The 20903-nt window shown below is 41.5% G+C and overlaps 1 protein-coding gene across 1 annotated transcript in view; it reads left to right on the top strand.

The window, feature by feature from the left end:
• Positions 1-20903, top strand: part of LOC110524942 (E3 ubiquitin-protein ligase rnf213-alpha) — a 58498-nt gene that overhangs the window by 36190 nt on the left and 1405 nt on the right. The window contains exons 36-54 of the mRNA XM_090233641.1: positions 269-482; positions 2269-2438; positions 2886-3008; positions 3128-3238; positions 3342-3584; positions 3682-3757; positions 4269-4303; positions 4400-4500; positions 6890-7046; positions 9101-9269; positions 9889-9977; positions 11594-11845; positions 12342-12474; positions 13511-13594; positions 14096-14276; positions 15772-15973; positions 16299-16376; positions 17692-17889; positions 20048-20137. Coding sequence (XP_090089767.1) covers positions 269-482; positions 2269-2438; positions 2886-3008; positions 3128-3238; positions 3342-3584; positions 3682-3757; positions 4269-4303; positions 4400-4500; positions 6890-7046; positions 9101-9269; positions 9889-9977; positions 11594-11845; positions 12342-12474; positions 13511-13594; positions 14096-14276; positions 15772-15973; positions 16299-16376; positions 17692-17889; positions 20048-20137 — 2706 coding nt within the window. The remainder of the gene's footprint in view (positions 1-268; positions 483-2268; positions 2439-2885; positions 3009-3127; positions 3239-3341; positions 3585-3681; positions 3758-4268; positions 4304-4399; positions 4501-6889; positions 7047-9100; positions 9270-9888; positions 9978-11593; positions 11846-12341; positions 12475-13510; positions 13595-14095; positions 14277-15771; positions 15974-16298; positions 16377-17691; positions 17890-20047; positions 20138-20903) is intronic.

The raw sequence follows: 20903 nt of genomic DNA, 5'->3' as shown, positions 1-20903 counted from the left end.
CTTACAGCACCAGGGTCGTGGTTTTGATTCCTGTTGGGGCATTAATAGAAAATGAATAGAAATTATTACACGAATGACTGGAAGTCCCTTTGGATAAAAGTGTCTGTTAAATTGCGTATATTAACTGAAAATATCATGCCCGTCATTGCTCAGCTGTTTTTATTTTTAGCTCATCGAGCGTCTTTCAGTGCAAGGAATAACGTCACCCATCGTGGCGTAATCTGACTCATTTCACTGATATCATCTGATATCCCCGTTGTTCCTCCAGGACTCCTTGCATGAGAAGATGCAGTGTCGCACAATGGTGTCGCAGCACGAGTGTCTGCAGAATGAGAGCGCCTTCCTGAGTGACTTCCTGCGCTCAGGCGCTGCGTCTAGACAGATGGCCACTATAGAGTGCTTCCAGCAGGTGGCCAGGTTACGCATGTGTCTGGATATGGCTGGGAATCTATTGGGAGACAAACAACGGTTGAGTGCCACAGGTACTTCATTCAATTTTTTTCCCAAAATGAAACATAACCATAGCGAAAACAAATACTGTGTATAAAGTAGTTTTTTTGTAACCGGTTAACCCAAAAGCTATTTATTGTCTCCAGGCATGGTATACTGGTTTAATGTATTCTAGCTACATATATTACTGTCTACAGTATCAATTTATAATATATATATATATATATTTTACCTTCATTTGGGGTGGCAGGGTAGCCTAGTGGTTAGAGTGTTGGACTAGTAACCGAAAGGTTGCAAGTTCAAATCCCCGAGCTGACAAGGTACAAATCTGTCATTCTGCACCTGAACAGGCAGTTAACCCACTGTTCCTAGGCCGTCATTGAAAATATGAATTTGTTCTTAATTAACTGACTTGCTTAGTTAAATAAAGGTTACAATGATGGCCAGGGGGGCAGAACAACATATCAACAACACACCTTGTCAGCTCGGGGATTCAATCCAGCAACCTTTCGGTTACAGGCCCCACGCTCTAACCACTAGGCTACCTGCCGCCCCAGTCAATGACACGGCCTTTTTTTGTCTCAACCTACAAGAACGTGAACTTGGTTTTTGATCTGTCCCTTGGTGAGCCCTTGTCTACGTGTCGCTCATAGATAAAGGGGGCACGCAGATAGAAATTCCTAAGGTTTCCATAGATTTATTTACTTATTTCTAAAATCCTTGGGAATATGGAACCCTATCTAGATTAAGTAAAAAATGGTCTAGACAATGCAATCATATACCCAAAAATTCTATACTGTCTATACACATACTCTACCCAATCTGTGTGAAATTTCACATGACAGAAGGTATTAACAATGTAATCATGAGAGGTTGGCTGGTACTTGGTTATCTATGCAAACAGTGAGGATTCACATCATTGATCTGGTTTATATAGTGTTTTCATTCAGGGCATTGGGTATCATTGATCTAGTTTATATAGTATTTTCATTCAGGCATTGGGTATCATTGATCTGGTTTATATAGTATTTTCATTCAGGCATTGGGTATCATTGATCTGGTTTATATAGTGTTTTCATTCAGGCACTGGGTATCATTGATCTGGTTTATATAGTATTTTCATTCAGGCATTGGGTATCATTGATCTGGTTTATATAGTATTTTCATTCAGGCATTGGGTATCATTGATCTGGTTTATATAGTATTTTCATTCAGGCATTGGATATCATTGATCTGGTTTATATAGTATTTTCATTCAGGCATTGGGTATCATTGATCTGGTTTATATAGTATTTTCATTCAGGCACTGGATATCATTGATCTGGTTGATATAGTATTTTCATTCAGGCACTGGGTATCATTGATCTGGTTTATATAGTATTTTCATTCAGGCATTGGGTATCATTGATCTGGTTTCTATAGTATTTTCATTCAGGCATTGGGTATCATTGATCTGGTTTATATAGTATTTTCATTCAGGCATTGGGTATCATTGATCTGGTTTATATAGTATTTTCATTCAGGCATTGGGTATCATTGATCTGGTTTATATAGTATTTTCATTCAGGGCATTGGGTATCATTGATCTGGTTTATATAGTATTTTCATTCAGGGCATTGGGTATCATTGATCTGGTTTATATAGTGTTTTCATTCAGGCATTGGGTATCATTGATCTGGTTTATATAGTATTTTCATTCAGGCATTGGGTATCATTGATCTGGTTTATATAGTGTTTTCATTCAGGCATTGGGTAAAATGTGCATATATTTTCAAGTAAGTTGCACTTTTTTTTTTTTTACCTCATTTGGTCCATCAGAGAGAGAATTCCTGACCAGCGTGGGAGAACTGTGTAAGCGCAGTGGGAATGACTGGTATCGGGTCTACCTGATCCGTAAGATCTGCAACCAGCACGGAGTGGAGTATGTCCAACGCTTCCTGACAGTGGCAGATATGCAGTGGCTGTTCCCTCGCGAGGTCCTGCAGAAGGTACTGGTTTGTAATTCATGGGGAGTCGTACTACTATGGCTGACCCTGTAAAAAAAACGCACGTCACTGCCCCTCTCCGGTGTGTGTGACAATATAAACAATCTACCTATAAGAAGATTAACCTTCTACGTGCTTCTCCACCTGCATTGCTTGCTGTTTTGGGGGGTTTTTTAGGCTGGGTTTCTGTACAGCACTTTGTGACATCAGCTGATGTAAGAAGGGCTTTATAAATACATTTGATTTGACATTTTGATTTGATTAACCTTGTATGTGGCGCTCTATTCAATTAATTATATAACACATTTGTTCATGTGTAATTAACTGATTGAATTTCTAGAAAGCTTTTCAAGCTTTAAAAAAAAAATATAAAAATATAATTCAATTTAAAAATGGCGGGGACTCATCTCATCCACACTCATCACCCACGTTAATTTCCCTGTCTTTCAGAATCAAGATGGCAGCCAGATTGACCAGTATCTTGTTTGTGGAGAGGACTACAAGACTATCCGAGATGTGGTTGCCAAAGCAATACTGGAGGGCAAAATTAAGGATATAGATCGTGCTTGTAAGGTATTGAAAGGCTCATAGAGATAGCAAATTGAAGTCAGTGATTTTTTACATGTCTGAATAATTGTTCTATCCTGTTTACAAGCAGAAGCATTATTTATTTGTTCCGGTAATGTGTGTAGGGTTCTTCGTGTCCAAACAATAAGAGGACAATATACCTGCTTTTGGCTCTGTTCAGAGAAGTCACCTGTCTCTATAGAGCAGCCAATCCCAACCTCCATCCAAACTCTGAGGTAAGAAGAGCCCATGGAGATAATACTGTAGTAAAGTTCATCTCATAAACGGCTTGACTCTACATACAGCATCTTTGTTTAATGTATCGTTTTCTTTTCCTAGTTTTGTCAAACACTGGTGGATTTCATCGAGGCCTCAACGTTTCTTGCAAGCCGAAATGTGAAGGAATTCGCCCTGGACCTGGTAGCCAACCGGCTGGGTCCCCTGACTGTCCAGACTGGGGCCTCTGGTGCCCAGTGGGTGGTGGTGGAGCTGGCCATCCACTTGTCTGCAGTGCTGCTCTGTGGGAACCAGGGCCTACTGATACCCCTCCAGCAGCTGGCTCTTTTCCCTACTAACATGCAGGTGTGCTCCCCTTGTCTGCTCCCTACAGTCTGCAGTGAACCTATTGTTCTTCAGCATAAATCACTCAATTAAATATATGTATTGCTTTTAATAACAGAGAGCCTTCATACCCACCATGCCCGAGGATATGCTTGCAGTTGTACGCCAGGCCATTAGCGGGATGTCGTGGTACAGTAAGTATTGTTTCAGTCAATAAAATAAAAAACAAGTAACAGCTAAAACTAGAATGCAGAAAGTTATAATGGGTAAATGCATGTTACAAAACTCAAAAGTCCCAGAGAAACAACAGTAAAAAAATGACTATGGCATTTCGGCTTGCTTCTTCAGGCATCATAGATTTTGGTTTATAATGTCTTTTATTGTTTTGAAACTTCTGTATGTGTAATGTTTACTGTTAATTTCTATTGTTTATTTCACTTTTGTATATTATCTACCTCACTTGCTTTGGCAATGTTAACACATGTTTCCCATGCCAATAAAGCCCCTTGAATTGAATTGAATTGAATTGGATTTTGTTATTCATTGTACCTTTTATGCATTCTAGTTTGTTGTGCGTTTTTTTTTGTTCCATGAACCCATGAAGACCCCCCCCCCCCCCCCCCTTATGAACCCATGAAGAACCCCCCCCCTTATTTGTCCTTGCCAAAAATGATCCGTCATTGTGCTCACTTCTACACCCCACAGATTGTCCGAATGGTCACCCATGCGCCATTGGTGAGGTATGTAGAACTGAGTTGATTCTGGGTTGAGAAGTGCTGCCTATCATGACTGTAGTTACATTTCCTCCTGCTCTCCTCTCTAACCCCCCACCTCAGTGTGGCAAGCCCATGGAGACGAGCCGTTGTGTGGACTGTGGAGCTGAGATCGGAGGGCGCAGCCACAATCCTGTCGCGGGCTTCACTACTGCTCAGATCCGGTATGTGGGCAATTCCATACGAGATTGACCCATAGATATTTATGATTTTTTGTGGGGGATCTATCTGAAATGAAATCCATAGAAATGTCCTTTGGAGGAAGGATGATTTTGAAATCTGTATCAAAACATTATTGTTGAAAATGAATGAATTATATATTTTTCCTGTTGATGGCTACGCTGCTGAATGTGTCTGCCAGGGAGTACTTGGCCTACAGGCTATGGTTCATTATTATAAAGTTTATAGACTGATCGCGGTTATAGACTGATCTAGAATATAGACTGATCACGGTTATAGACTGATCTAGAATATAGACTGATCTAGAATATAGACTGATCTAGAATATAGACTGATCGCGGTTATAGACTGATCGCGGTTATAGACTGATCTAGAATATAGACTGATCGCGGTTATAGACTGATCTAGAATATAGACTGATCTAGAATATAGACTGATCTAGAATATAGACTGATCGCGGTTATAGACTAATCTAGAATATAGACTGATCGCGGTTATAGACTAATCTAGAATATAGACTGATCGCGGTTATAGACTGATCGCGGTTATAGACTGATCTAGAATATAGACTGATCGCGGTTATAGACTAATCTAGAATATAGACTGATCGCGGTTATAGACTAATCTAGAATATAGACTGATCGCGGTTATAGACTAATCTAGAATATAGGCTGATCGCGGTTATAGACTAATCTAGAATATAGACTGATCGCGGTTATAGACTGATCTAGAATATAGACTGATCGCGGTTATAGACTAATCTAGAATATAGACTGATCGCGGTTATAGACTAATCTAGAATATAGACTGATCGCGGTTATAGACTGATCTAGAATATAGACTGATCTAGAATATAGACTGATTTAGAATATAGACTGATCTAGAATATAGACTGATCTAGAATATAGACTGATCTAGAATATAGACTGATCTAGAATATAGACTGATCTAGAATATAGACTGATCCGGATATAAAATAATGTGAATAAAAAAATAAAAATAAAATTGTCAATAGGAAAAATATATAATAACTCACAATCTACAGCTGTCCTTTAAGTGGACCACAACACATGAAATACTTAATTATGCTTAATTAATAAGTGACAACAAATATTTTAAGGTAACTTTATCCCATTACTCAACAATATGAAAGCAGATCCAATGAACTGGATCAATCTTCCCATAGATCTTAGTTAGAATAAACCTCTTCAGAATGCTTTTATGTTTGTAGGTAATACCAATTACCCCACCAAAGATATTATTTAGAGTATACTCAGTCATGACAAACTTTTACAAGGGCAAATCGAATGAATAGGACATCTTTTACACCTAAGTCAGAGGGAGATTTTTAACCTTCCAGACTTAAAGGCACTAAAGAGGAACAATTTGGGTACATATTGAAGATGTGCCTGCTCACTCCTAGAATATTTTGAGGTGTATTATCAAAGGATAAAGCTACGAACATTAACTTCATAGTATACAGTATGGAAGAAAATGAAAACTTATATCACTCGCTAAAAAACACAACAGTATGGAACAATCCTTGGATAGCTTTTCATTATTTTTTACAATTTTAAATTAAACCTTTTTATTTAACTAGGCAAGTCAGTTAAGAACAAATTCTTATTCACAATGATGGCCTAACCCAGCCGAACCCTACCCTGGACAATCCCGGAAGATGCTGGGCCAATTGTGCGCCACCCTATGGGACTTCCAATCACGACCGGATGTGATACAGCCTGGATTCGAACCAGGGTGTCTGTAGTGACTCCTCAAGCACTGAGATGGCAGTGCCTTAGAGTGGCCTAAAACACACTTGCTTCACACTTGCTTAAAGTCTACATTGAAAACGTAAGGTATAGCAACTGTAAATGACTTGGTAATAGGAAATAAATGTCTTTCCCAAAAAAATAATTCAAAAGCAATTTTAAGACTAACAAATGTAGATATTTTCAAATACAACTTAAAAGTTTCATATCAAGACATTTAAATTTTCAATCTTTTGGACATCAGATAAATCTTGAGGGAACCCTAATTTGAGTAAAAAAAAATAATATATTTTCATATGATCAGTAAAATGTAGAAAATCTTGCAGATCCAACTGATAATCTCTTTAGAAAATAAATATAAACTACTGGAACCAAAACTTCTAAACAACTGATTGGTACAAGATGGAGGGAATGTTGGAACACAACTAATGATATAACAGTCATCGAATATGTACGCTTTATCAAATCACATTTTATTGGTCACATACACATGGTTAGTAGAAACCCCACAACATCATAAATATATACGCCATTTCCCAAGTGAGGCTTTTAATGAGTCACAGTACTGAAGAATGAAAACATTTTTGTCTTGTCTTTTCATAAGAGGTGACAGTACTGAGACTGGCCACGTCCTGGGAGACCCTCGACGGAGGGACCACCCAGACATGCAGGACACAAAGAGCATGTCCTCTGTTCCTTTCAACCTGGTCCGGCTTCTCACCCACGTAGCCATGCTACTAGGAGCCAGAAGTAACCCACAGGTACACCGCGGCAAATCATACTAGAGGGACCTATGGATTTGTGTGATTTAAAGGGACAGTTCACTCAAATGTGTTTCCTTACCTTTGAAAGCAGTCTATGGACAGGGAGAGACAGCAGATACTTTTTTTCCTCTATCATTTCTTGTCCATAGACTTCAATTAAGGAATTATCCCTGGCTTTAAGTTGATAGCCGGCAGATTTGTTTAGCTGTGACGTGACATTTTGCTTCTTACAGTACACCTGCCTTAGTGGCAGTGGCCCGTTCAGAAACCCCTATCTCTTTCCCGTAGTCCCTACCCTATTCAGTGGATAAGGAGCTAGTCCCTACCCTATTCAGTGGATAAGGAGCTAGTCCCTACCCTATTCAGTGGATAAGGAGCTAGTCTCTACCCTATTCAGGGGATAAGGAGCTAGTCCCTACCCTATTCAGGGGATAAGGAGCTAGTCCCTACCCTATTCAGGGGATAAGGAGCTAGTCCCTACCCTATTCAGGGGATAAGGAGCTAGTCCCTACCCTATTCAGGGGATAAGGAGCTAGTCCCTACCCTATTCAGTGGATAAGGAGCTAGTCCCTACCCTATTCAGTGGATAAGGAGCTAGTCCCTACCCTATTCAGGGGATAAGGAGCTAGTCCCTACCCTATTCAGGGGATAAGGAGCTAGAGTCTACCCTATTCAGTGGATACGGAGCTAGTCTCTACCCTATTCAGTGGATAAGGAGCTAGTCCCTACCCTATTCAGTGGATAAGGAGCTAGTCCCTACCCTATTCAGTGGATAAGGAGCTAGTCCCTACCCTATTCAGTAGATAAGGAGCTAGAGTCTACCCTATTCAGTGGATAAGGAGCTAGTCCCTACCCTATTCAGGGGATAAGGAGCTAGTCCCTACCCTATTCAGGGGATAAGGAGCTAGTCCCTACCCTATTCAGTGGATAAAGAGCTAGTCCCTATCCTATTCAGTGGATAAGGAGCTAGTCCCTACCCTATTCAGGGGATAAGGAGCTAGTCCCTACCCTATTCAGTGGATAAGGAGCTAGTCCCTACCCTATTCAGTGGATAAGGAGCTAGTCCCTACCCTATTCAGTGGATAAGGAGCTAGTCCCTACCCTATTCAGTGGATAAGGAGCTAGTCCCTACCCTATTCAGTGGATAAGGAGCTAGTCCCTACCCTATTCAGTGGATAAGGAGCTAATCCCTACCCTATTCAGGGGATAAGGAGCTAGTCCCTACCCTATTCAGGGGATAAGGAGCTAGTCCCTACCCTATTCAGTGGATAAGGAGCTAATCCCTATCCTATTCAGTGGATAAGGAGCTAGTCCCTATCCTATTCAGTGGATAAGGAGCTAATCCCTACCCTATTCAGTGGATAAGGAGCTAGTCCCTACCCTATTCAGGGGATAAGGAGCTAGTCCCTACCCTATTCAGTGGATAAGGAGCTAATCCCTACCCTATTCAGGGGATAAGGAGCTAGTCCCTACCCTATTCAGTGGATAAGGAGCTAGTCCCTACCCTATTCAGTGGATAAGGAGCTAATCCCTATCCTATTCAGTGGATAAGGAGCTAGTCCCTACCCTATTCAGGGGATAAGGAGCTAATCCCTACCCTACCCTATTCAGGGGATAAGGAGCTAGTCCCTACCCTATTCAGTGGATAAGGAGCTAGTCCCTATCCTATTCAGTGGATAAGGAGCTAATCCCTATCCTATTCAGTGGACAAGGAGCTAGTCCCTACCCTATTCAGGGGATAAGGAGCTAATCCCTACCCTATTCAGGGGATAAGGAGCTAGTCCCTACCCTATTCAGTGGATAAGGAGCTAATCCCTACCCTATTCAGTGGATAAGGAGCTAGTCCCTACCCTATTCAGTGGATAAGGAGCTAGTCCCTATCCTATTCAGTGGATAAGGAGCTAGTCCCTATCCTATTCAGTGGATAAGGAGCTAATCCCTACCCTATTCAGTGGATAAGGAGCTAGTCCCTACCCTATTCAGTGGATAAGGAGCTAGTAGAAGGAGTTGGTTCCTAGTGTCTTATCCCGGTCTCTCTTTGTCTTCGATAGGCCATTGCTGCTATCATCAAGCCCCGAGTCGCTGACCCCAGTTCGTTCCTCATGGGTCACCTGCTGAAAGACATGGAACACGTGATTAGGTTTATGGGGAAGGGGAGAGATGACACAGTCAATGCCATCCACCTGATGATCAGTAGCCTACTGAAGCCTCACCGTCGTGGTAAGGCCCAGTTAAATTTTTCATTTTTCACCTTTCGGTTACTGGCTCGACCCGCTAGGCTACCTGCTGCCCTGCCATGTGACTTTTTAGCCAAATCAACAAATTAACATTTTACAATGGCCATCTCAGTCTCCGGGACTTGAACCCCGTTGAAAACCTGTGGACTGAATTAAAGAGGGTAGTCCATAAGAGCAGATGAAGAATATCACGGATCTGGAGAGATTCTGTATGGAGAAATGGTCTAAAATCCCTTCCAATGTGTTCTACGATTTCATAACGTTTTAGAAAAAGGCTCAGTATCAGGGGGTGGGTGCTGGAGTATTGAAAACAGGGGTACCAATCATTTTTACCCTTATTGTTTTTCTAGATTTGTTTTATTACTTTTTTAATTTATTATCTCTTTCTTTGAGCAATTGTATTAGTATCGAATATAATTTTCCCCGCAAAAAAAAGTGTATAATATATATCTCAGTATTTGTAGTATTTATTTTCTACAATCTTTTCTTGCCGATATTAAGGGAGGTGATAATAGGTCAAGATGTGTCCGTTGGTTCTGGTTCTTGTTGTCAGTGTTGGTCACTGGAATCAGATTATGTACAGTTTAAACTTCTCTCCTCAGGGTGTGCTGATAATCATCTCTCTACCAAAGAGGCCAGAAACGACTGGGAGATGACAGTCGGTAATGAAATAATCTCCCCTCAGCTGAAGGTAATAAAAAAAAACATGATACCAGAAAAATCACCGTTTTTACTGCCTTTTTATGAGCCGAACATCAAGGACAGATGTGTTTTTTAAATTCATATAATTCCCAGTTCTAATTGCAGGATTGGGTTGGTATAAGCGATAATTATTGTAGCTCTGCCTTGTTTTCCTTATTGATTTTATTAAGGTTGACAGAATTACCTAGAAGTCAGGGTTGGGCCCGGAATTCAGAGGTTTGTAATTGACTCCCATTCAACTCATGAGTTGGAATTCAAATTGAAAATCGACCACACCCCACCTGATTCAGTATTAGAATTTGAGAAAAGATTTTCTGCGGTTGGTGAAGTTCATCACTGACATCCTGGAACTACAGAGAAATCTGGTCGAAGACCTGTCGGAATGTGACTGATCTGTCCCACGGCACCAATTCCTAATATTGAGTTGCACCACCCCCTCCCTTTTGCCCCTCAATTTGTTGGGGCATCGACTCTACAAGGTATTGAAAGCATTCCACAAGGATGTTGACTCCAATGCTTCCCACAGTTGTGTCAAGTTGGCTGGATGTCCTTTGGGTGGTGGACCATTTTTTTATATAAACGGGTAACTGTTGAGCGTGAAATACCCAGCAGCATTGCAGTTCTTGACACACTCAAACCGGTGCTCCTGGCACCTACTATCATACCCCGTTCAAAAGGCACTTAAATATTTTGTCTTGCCTATTCACCCTCTGAATGGCACTGACACACCATCCATGTCTCAATTCTCTCAAGGCTTTAAAATCCTTATTTAACCCGTCTCCTCCCCTTCATCTACACTGATTTGAAGTGGATTTAACAAGTGACCTCAATAAGGGATCATCGCTTTCACCTGGATTCACCTGGTCAGTCTATGTCATGGAAAAATCAGGTGTTCTTAATGTTTGGTATAATCAGTTTATAGATCTCATTTGTTTGGCTTCTTTTTGAAGGCCTAAGGGTCAAGTTGAGGGTTAAACTAATGCACTCTGGGAAATGTTGTATTTTCCCCATATTGAACACAAATTTAAGTGGTTAATGGAATATAATAATTTTGAATATTTGCATACAGGTTTTGTTTTTCTTGATCATTTATTTTAAGTTGGTCCTGAAAATCAATTGTTTCAACAATATTTCATATGCATGTATGAACGACGTGTTTGGTGTTTTTCTGTACACGGCATAGACAACACCTAATATATAGACAATATATATGTATAGACAACACCTAATATATAGACAATATATATGTATAGACAACACCTAATATTTGTATAGACAACACCTAATATATAGACAATATATATGTATAGACAACACCTAATATTTGTATAGACAACACCTAATATTTGTATAGACAACACCTAATATAGAATAGAACAGGCATTTGAATTTCACTGAATTCAATTATATTTCCTTTTAATTCAAATTCAAATTGCAATTCTATATCCTGTTTACTACTTCAATACAATAATTACATTTTAATTAATGAGGCATTCTGAATTCTGAATTGAGCCCAACCCTGCTAGATGTACATAGGAGACAGGTGTCAATTTGGAATTGTGGTTCAATTACCCCGCTGGCTGTCTCCTCCTATCACGTCTCCAGGACCTGGATCGGCGGCTGCAAGAGGTGAATGCCTTCATCAGGGATGACTCAAGGTTGTCCTCCAACCCTATCATGAGGGTGTTGTCTCCGGAGCCACGCCTGTTCCTGATCTCGCTGCCCCACAACTCCCAGATCCACAGTTCAGCGGTGTGGAACTGCAGGGAGAGGGTGTCCCTGCTCAGCCTCACCCGCATTGTGGAGCAGAACAACGGAGAAAACACCCTGCCAGTGCTCTGGAGGTTCCTGCACAAGGTAAGAGGTTTATTTCACCTTTATTTAACTAGGCAAGTCAGTTAAAAACTAATTATTATTCACAATGACGGCCAAATCCTCCTCTAACTCGGACGACACTGAGCCAATTGTGCGCCGCCCTATGGGACTCCCGATCACGGCCGGGTTGTGATACAGCCCGGACAGAACCCGGGTCTGTAGTGACACCTCTAGCACTGCGATGCAGTACCTTGGACTGCTGCATCACTCGGCAGGCCCGGCTATGTTATGTAATTGAGAGCAAATGAACAATGAAATAAGGCAAAGCTTGCTCAGTGATGACAGATTAAAAGCCTGTCGTGTTAAATGGTGAACAGGCCTCATTTGTATTGTTGGGCTCTGACTTTCTTTTCAATCACAACCTTAGCTGCTCAGCATGTATAGGCCTTATACGGTTTTCCCTGTCAGTAGGTCTATGCCTTGTGATTGATTGCAGTCTGTCAGCAGATATTTTACTGAGCCCTGTGATTGGTTGCAGGAGGCAGAGCTGCGGTTGCTGAAGTTCATCACTGACATCCTGGAACTGCAGAGAAATCTGGTGAAGACGTGTCGGAATGTGACTGATCTGTCCCACGGCACCATTGCCAAATTCCTCCAGAGACAGGAATCAGGTACGATAACACAGGTGTCAAACTCATTCCATGGAGGACCGACCGAGTGTCTGCGGGCTTTCACTTCTCGCTTGTACTTGATTGATCAATGAAGGTCACTGATGAGTTAGGGAACTCCCCTCATCTCGTTGTCTGGGGTCTTAATTGGACAACCTCACCTGGTTGTCTGGCTCTTAATTGGACAACCTCACCTGGTTGTCTGGCTCTTAATTGGACAACCTCACCTGGTTGTCTGGCTCTTAATTGGACAACCTCACCTGGTTGTCTAGGTCTTAATTGGACAACCTCACCTGGTTGTCTAGGTCTTAATTGGACAACCTCACCTGGTTGTCTAGGTCTTAATTGGACAACCTCACCTGGTTGTCTGGCAAATTAATTGGACAACCTCACCTGGTTGTCTGGCTCTTAATTGGACACTAATTGAAAGAAAATAACATAAACTAACAGACTGCCCTCCAGGACTGGAATGAGTGTGCTGTATCTTCTGATTAATGCAGTGTTTCCCAGTCCTAGTCCTTGGGACGCAAAGGGGTGTACCTTTTTTGGTTTTGCCCTCCCACAACCTGATTCAACTTATCAAAGGCTTGATGTGAGTTGTGTTAGCGCTAGGACTAAACCAAAACCACTCGGGTCCAAAGGACCAGGACTGGGAACCACTGAATTAGTGGCATTGAGACCAATCTTAACTTTAGATGTTTGCGAATTACTCATCTTCCTGTGCAAATATCCTATGTACGTTATTTAAAAATCTACGTGAACGTTTAAGTAAGCCAGGCTTATCAACTATTCTGTAAGCATTCCGTAAAACGTGTCCTAAGGGAATTGGAGGAGATTCAGTCCGCATTCAATCCGTATCGCGGAAGATCTGCGCTACAATTTGAAGGTCACATGCCAGTTTACAGTGAATGCAGTCTCCGCGACCACGGGAACATTGCCTTTAATTGTTAATCACGCTACTAGAGCAGATCTTAAGCACCACGGATTAAATAGAGGCCAAAGTTTGTCATTGGTTTTGTCTTTGTCCATCTTTCCACAGTTCCGCTGAGAGCCTGGCATGAGAAACGGATCAACATCTTCCTGACAACATGGAATCTGCTTAGGGGCTCGCTGGCAACCAATGGTAATAGCACAGATAAAGCATCATATACCATTTGTGGTCTAATAGTGATCTGGTAACCTCTGTATATAGCCTCGCTATTGTTATTTTATTGTTGCTCTTTAATTATTAGTTATTTTTAACTTCAGTTTATTTTAGTAGATACTTTCTTAAAACTGCATTGTTGGTTGAGGGCTTGTAAAGGAAGCATTTCACCTGTTGTATTCGGCGCATGTGACAAATAAATATTTGATTTGATATATAATTACATTTTCAGTACATATTTGTTAACGTTTTTGTCAAACAACGGCAACCTTAAAAGAAAGCGTGTGTTGGGCACTCGAGATCCCAGGGCACAACTTCCTAGTGAACCCAAGCATGTGAAATATTCCCACTTCCCACTCTCCTAAGTATCTCAATAATTCAATGATAACCCCCCCCCCCCCCCCTGGCTCTGCTATAATGAGTTAAAGCCGAATCGTGTTCCCATAACATCAGAAACAATGTGTTTGTTTGGTTCTGTAGGAGAGATTAAGATCCCTGTTGAGTTCTGCCGGAAGGATCTGGACATGACCAGTGACTTCCAGGTCCTGTTGCCACGGCGTCAAGGTCCTGGTCTCTGCTCCACAGCCCTGGTCAGCTACCTCATCGCCCTGCAGAACGAGCTGGTCTACTGTGTGGACAAGCACCTTGGAGAGGAGACTAGGTGGATGCATGTTGTACTAATTTGGTGTGAAATAGGGGTCAGCAACATGCGTGATTCTTTTATTTTTTTTTCCTCAAGTTTTTTGTTAAAAAAAATATATGTTTTTAGGTACAAAAATACTAAAATCACCAGGAATTCAGTTAAAAATTAGTTTCATTTATGAAATCTGTTCCCAAGTAATTCCCACAAAAAAAAGAGACATGGTCCGTGTCTCAATGTAATCGAGGTCTGAAATTATTTTATTCAAATGCAATCTATTATTGGACTTAGCGGTGGTCAAGTTGGAGTGCACTAATTATTATAATTATGTTCCGTTCCCCCAACCATCCGCTTCGACATAAATCATCCCGCTGCTTGCCTTGCTACCCTGATGTGGTCCTAGTACACATCCTGGCATTATGTCAAGGCATATCTGTTTTGAAATACCCTAGTGCTTTGTTACAATATCCTAGTGCTCTGTTACAATATCCTAGTGCTCTGTTACAATATCCTAGTGCTTTGTTGCAATATCCTAGTGCTTTGTTACAATATCCTAGTGCTCTGTTACAATATCCTAGTGCTTTGTTGCAATATCCTAGTGCTTTGTTACAATATCCTAGTGCTCTGTTACAATATCCTAGTGCTCTGTTACAATATCCTAGTGCTCTGTTACAATATCCTAGTGCTCTGTTACAATATCCTAGTGCTTTGTTACAATATCCTAGTGCTTTGTTACAATATCCTAGTGCTTTGTTACAATATCCTAGTGCTCTGTTACAATATCCTAGTGCTCTGTTACAATATCCTAGTGCTCTGTTACAATATCCTAGTGCTCTGTTACAATATCCTAGTGCTCTGTTACAATATCCTAGTGCTCTGTTACAATATCCTAGTGCTCTGTTACAATATCCTAGTGCTCTGTTACAAATCCTAGTGCTCTGTTACAATATCCTAGTGCTCTGTTACAATATCCTAGTGCTCTGTTACAATATCCTAGTGCTCTGTTACAATATCCTAGTGCTTTGTTACAATATCCTAGTGCTCTGTTACAATATCCTAGTGCTCTGTTGCAATATCCTAGTGCTCTGTTGCAATATCCTAGTGCTCTGTTACAATATCCTAGTGCCCTGTTACAATATCCTAGTGCCCTGTTACAATATCCTAGTGCTCTGTTGCAATATCCTAGTGCTCTGTTACAATATCCTAGTGCTCTGTTACAATATCCTAGTGCTCTGTTGCAATATCCTAGTGCTCTGTTGCAATATCCTAGTGCTCTGTTACAATATCCTAGTGCTCTGTTACAATATCCTAGTGCTCTGTTACAATATCCTAGTGCTCTGTTACAATATCCTAGTGCTTTGTTGCAATATCCTAGTGCTCTGTTACAATATCCTAGTGTTGCATTTGAGTGAGGGGAAATACATAGAGAACAGCACATTGAGACTGAAGCAGAAACTGTTGATAGCAGCGCCATCGTTTCAGGCCATTTTGTTGACTTCATTTTTCTTCCCCCCAGCTTTAAAGTGAGCCCGGCGGACCTAACGGACCTGCATGTGATTCAGTATGATCTGGAGAGGGACCTGCTGCCGCTGATCCTGTCCAACTGTCAGTACAGCATGAAGCAAGGCAAGGAGACGCTGCACGAGTACGACCTGTCCAACATCCAGCAGCAGATCCTCTCCCGCTTCTTGCAGGGCAGGCCCATCATCACCCTCAATGTGAGTGCCAATCGCTCAGTTGGTAGGAGCATGGCGCATCCAACACTAGTGTCGTGGGTTTGATTCCTGAATGGACGAGGTATACTGACAGAATATACTGTATGTTAACTGTCAGTCAGTTTGGATAGAAGGAATGTTAAATGACCATATGACCACCAGCGTTGGTGTCAATTTAATTCATTAATTTTTAAATAAAGTACAGTTATTTTTTTAAATAGACACAGTTAGCAATATTTGACATTTCAAACGGAATTCAGCCCAACCTTGATGCTATAAATATTGACTTTTATCAGCTATTCATGATGTCCGTTATTGGTTTCTACAGGGAATCCCAACACTGGTGAACAGACATGATCGAATTCATGAAATTATTCTGAAGGACATGAGAGGAAAGATTGAACAAGTAAGTCACGTTCAAATCTATAAAAACGATAAGTTAGCCGTGTCTTCTCCCCAAAACGTTCACAAATGATGAGTCACCATTTTCAGAGGATTTTATTTATTTAAACTTTATTTAACTCGGCATGAACCAGGTGAAGCTTTCTTTACCTTTTTAATGACATTTTCTGCAGATCTGAAGGAACCAGATAGACTTCAGTAATATAGTGATGGCTCCACATTGCCACAAATATTGGATTTGGGTTAGCCACTGTCATATTCTGTCTAGTTCTTTCAGATCTAAAAACACTGGGAAAGAGCTTGGGCTTTGTCCTCTCTACTTTGGAGATAGGGGTTTTGACCTCTCTACTTTGGAGATAGGGGTTTTGACCTCTCTACTTTGGAGATGGGGCTTTGTCCTCTCTACTTTGGAGATGGGGCTTTGTCCTCTCTACTTTGGAGATAGGGCTTTGTCCTCTCTACTTTGGATATGGGGCTTTGTCCTCTCTACTTTGGAGATAGGGCTTTGTCCTCTCTACTTTGGAGATAGGGCTTTGTCCTCTCTACTTTGGAGATGGGGCTTTGTCCTCTCTACTTTGGAGATAGGGCTTTGTCCTCTCTACTTTGGAGATGGGGCTTTGTCCTCTCTACTTTGGAGATGGGGCTTTGTCCTCTCTACTTTGGAGATAGGGCTTTGTCCTCTCTACTTTGGAGATAGGGCTTTGTCCTCTCTACTTTGGAGATAGGGCTTTGTCCTCTCTACTTTGGAGATGGGGCTTTGTCCTCTCTACTTTGGAGATAGGGCTTTGTCCTCTCTACTTTGGAGATGGGGCTTTGTCCTCTCTACTTTGGAGATGGGGCTTTGTCCTCTCTACTTTGGAGATAGGGCTTTGTCCTCTCTACTTTGGAGATAGGGCTTTGTCCTCTCTACTTTGGAGATAGGGCTTTGTCCTCTCTACTTTGGAGATGGGGCTTTGTCCTCTCTACTTTGGAGATAGGGCTTTGTCCTCTCTACTTTGGAGATAGGGCTTTGTCCTCTCTACTTTGGAGATGGGGCTTTGTCCTCTCTACTTTGGAGATGGGGCTTTGTCCTCTCTACTTTGGAGATGGGGCTTTGTCCTCTCTACTTTGGAGATAGGGCTTTGTCCTCTCTACTTTGGAGATAGGGCTTTGTCCTCTCTACTTTGGAGATAGGGCTTTGTCCTCTCTACTTTTGGAGATGGGGCTTTGTCCTCTCTACTTTGGAGATAGGGCTTTGTCCTCTCTACTTTGGAGATAGGGCTTTGTCCTCTCTACTTTGGAGATAGGGGGGTTGACGTCTCTCTTCTTTGTGTCTCTAGGTGCCTCTGCCCTCGCGGGCCCTGTCGACACTAGTTGGAGAGCTGAAGTCGTACAATGAGGTGTGTGAGGCTCTCTCCACCGTAGAGGTGGCCCTGGGGTTCCTGGCTATGACCGGGGGAGAACCCCACATGGAGCTGGGCAGCTACCTGGAGGAGGTGCTGCAGATGGGAGATCAAACAGCTCCACACATCCTAACGGTCAGTCTTGTTGGCCTCCATTGTCAAGTCGTCTCCAATAGGCGCCGATCTTTCATAATAGCTAGGGCACGCGTTACATTTAGTCTGTAATAAACGTGATTTCGAGTGCACGCATAGATTGCCCCTCTGCTCATTTCACAGTCCAAACACAAGTCTGTCCCTTTATTATAAAAGTAGCCAGTGAATTAAATCAATGAGTTAAGATTTTTATTTTAAGAACAAATTCTTATTTACAATGACGGCCTACCAAAATGCCTCCTGCGGGGAAGGGTTCTGGGATAAAAAAAAATGTTTTCAAAAATTATAATAATATAGGACAAAATACGCATCACGACAACGAGAGACACCACAGCACGACATAAAGAGAGACCTGAGAAAACAACATAGCAGATAAGACACACAACATCAAAAGATCAAGTTACATTTGTGGAACAATACCAAATACATTTTTTGTTACATCTCCTGTGCATTCTAAATGCAGACGGGGCTATTGGTGATATACTGTACATTATAATCTGCCATATTTGGGTCATTCCACCAATAGAGGGCCTTTTGGGTAGTGTAATTTTGTCCCCAAAAAAAGTTTTATATCATCTAATTGTAAAATGTATGTACGCTTTGGATAAAAGCATCTGCTGAATTATATTATGTCACTTTCTGTCATAAACCCCCTTACCTCCATTATCCCACCTCATTTGCACACACTGTATATAGACTTTTTCTATTGTATTATTGACTCTGTTTTGTTTATTCCATGTTTATTCCATGTGTAACTCTGTGTTGTTGTTTGTGTCACACTGCTTTGCTTTATCTTGACCAGGTCGCAGTTGTAAATGAGAACTTGTTCTCAACTGGCCTACCTGGTTAAATAAAGGTGATCTGGCCTACCTGGTTAAATAAAGGTGAAATAACATTTTGAAAATAAACAACATGTTAAACTTCATTTAAAATAATAACAATAATCATCTTAGAGGTTAAATTTAAAAAATTATGAATGTAGTAGTAAGTACCAATAAAATGCCAAAATCAAGTAACAGGGTTGATGTTTTCATCGGGTTTCAAAAGTTTATTTTGAAAGAAAAATTCTAAAATTGAATTAGTTTCCACCGTATTAAAATGAGTTACAGATGTAAATGAATCACTAAAATCACATCAAATACATAATATTCTTCAGACATGACTTTGTCAAAGCAACAAAAATAACCCAGACTTTATAATAATGGAGTTACGTGGATAAAATGACGAGGGACACGTAGAAAATGCAGATTTGTAAAATGTTTCATTTGTTTCGTATTGAAAAGCACATTGTTTAATATAACAGGCTTTTAATTCAATATTAATTCACATTTTCTACTTAAAATGTCAAAGGGACGCAAAAGGCAATGGGATGATAAACATTTTATCATAAAAGGGTGAGGTCCACATCTCAAAACGGTACAAACAACATCCTCCAATACAGGCCTTTCTCCAACAAACGGCAAGGGTGTAGTCTGAGCCAGGGGTGTAGTCTGAGCCAGGGGTGTAGTCTGAGCCAGGGGTGAGCCAGGGGTGAAGTCTGAGCCAGGGGTGAGCCAGGGGTGAGCCACGGGTGTAGTCTGAGCCAGGGGTGTAGTCTGAGCCAGGGGTGAGCCACGGGTGTAGTCTGAGCCAGGGGTGTAGTCTGAGCCAGGGCTGAGCCAAGGGTGTAGTCTGAGCCTGGGGTGTAGTCTGAGCCTGGGGTGTAGTCTGAGCCAGGGGTGTAGTCTGAGCCAGGGGTATAGTCTGAGCCAGGGGTATAGTCTGAGCCAAGGGTGTAGTCTGAGCCAGGGGTATTCAATATTGCTATATGTGATGCGAGACCACTGAGAGTCAACTTGTTACCAATTTATGTCATGTTTATATAAGAGATTTGCTCAATCGAAATTTGACCCCCACCACTAGACACTTATTATAGATCTGATTGAAAAGCAATGGATAGTTATAGCCTTCTGATAGGCCAGAGGTAATTATTGTCATATTTCTCTGCACCTATCCAGTTAATTCATACACAGGTGCTTAGTAATTTAAAGCAGGGGTAGTTTGTGTGTAAGATAAGGCTAACCTCAGGTGTTGTCGTCTGGCCCTGGGCAGATACTATCTGAAGCATGGCTAACCTCAGGTCTTCTTCTATTGTCCTCAGGCCCTGGGCAGATACTATCTGAAGCACTGTTTGGCACTGTGGCAGCTCCTGACATCACTCAAATCAGAAAACATGCTGTGGCTCAAGAGGGTAAGACACCTACTCACCTATTGCTGGCTAGGGAGCCTCTTGGATGTTTTAATATGGTAAAATGTACCACGGGGCTTCAAATGCGGTAGTCTGGGCGCTGGACATGGGTTAAAATCGAGGGTGGGGGAGAGAGCAAGCCTGCTACAGCTGTATTAGATGAGATGTGAAAATCAGCAACAACAATATATGTTCTATCATAGCGACCATATTTTTGGGAAGCCCAAATTTGGGCATATAAAAGTTTATATGTAAAAACTAGTTTCACAAATGAACTTCACATACTTTCCCGATTTTCCGAACTCACTTATTTGTTTAGCCTAAATCACTTGCACTGCTCGTGCTTTGGAGGTCCTAAGGGTCATGCTAGATGGTGATGGACTGAGAGAGATCAGCCAATGAAATTCCAGTGGGAGTTTTTTCCCGCTCTTGCCATAGGTTCCATTCAAGTCCCTTTGTGAGGCGCTGTGAACAAGATTAACCCTTACCCACTTGGCACTTAAACTATAAGAGGGCAATGTTAAGTGCCTAAAGGTGCTTCCACATTATAAGCCCAAGAGTGCATTGATCCAATGTGTGCTTGTGTCTATAATGGTATTGAGCCGAGAGTAAGAGGGCAGCAGGGAAACGCTGACTTACTAACGCAGTGCAAGAATATATCATGTTGTTGTTGTTGCTGCGCTTGGCTTTTCAGCACACAAATTGGAAGACGTAGTGTGGACATAGCATAAATGTAACTACTAGGGGTTGACTCCCTCTCTCTCTCTTG

This window comes from Oncorhynchus mykiss, chromosome 5, assembly GCF_057628025.1.
Source record: "Oncorhynchus mykiss isolate SJ-2025 chromosome 5, ASM5762802v1, whole genome shotgun sequence".
Lineage (NCBI taxonomy): Eukaryota > Metazoa > Chordata > Actinopteri > Salmoniformes > Salmonidae > Oncorhynchus > Oncorhynchus mykiss.
Note: the sequence above shows the minus strand (reverse complement) of the source record. Positions and strands in the feature narration are given on the sequence as shown.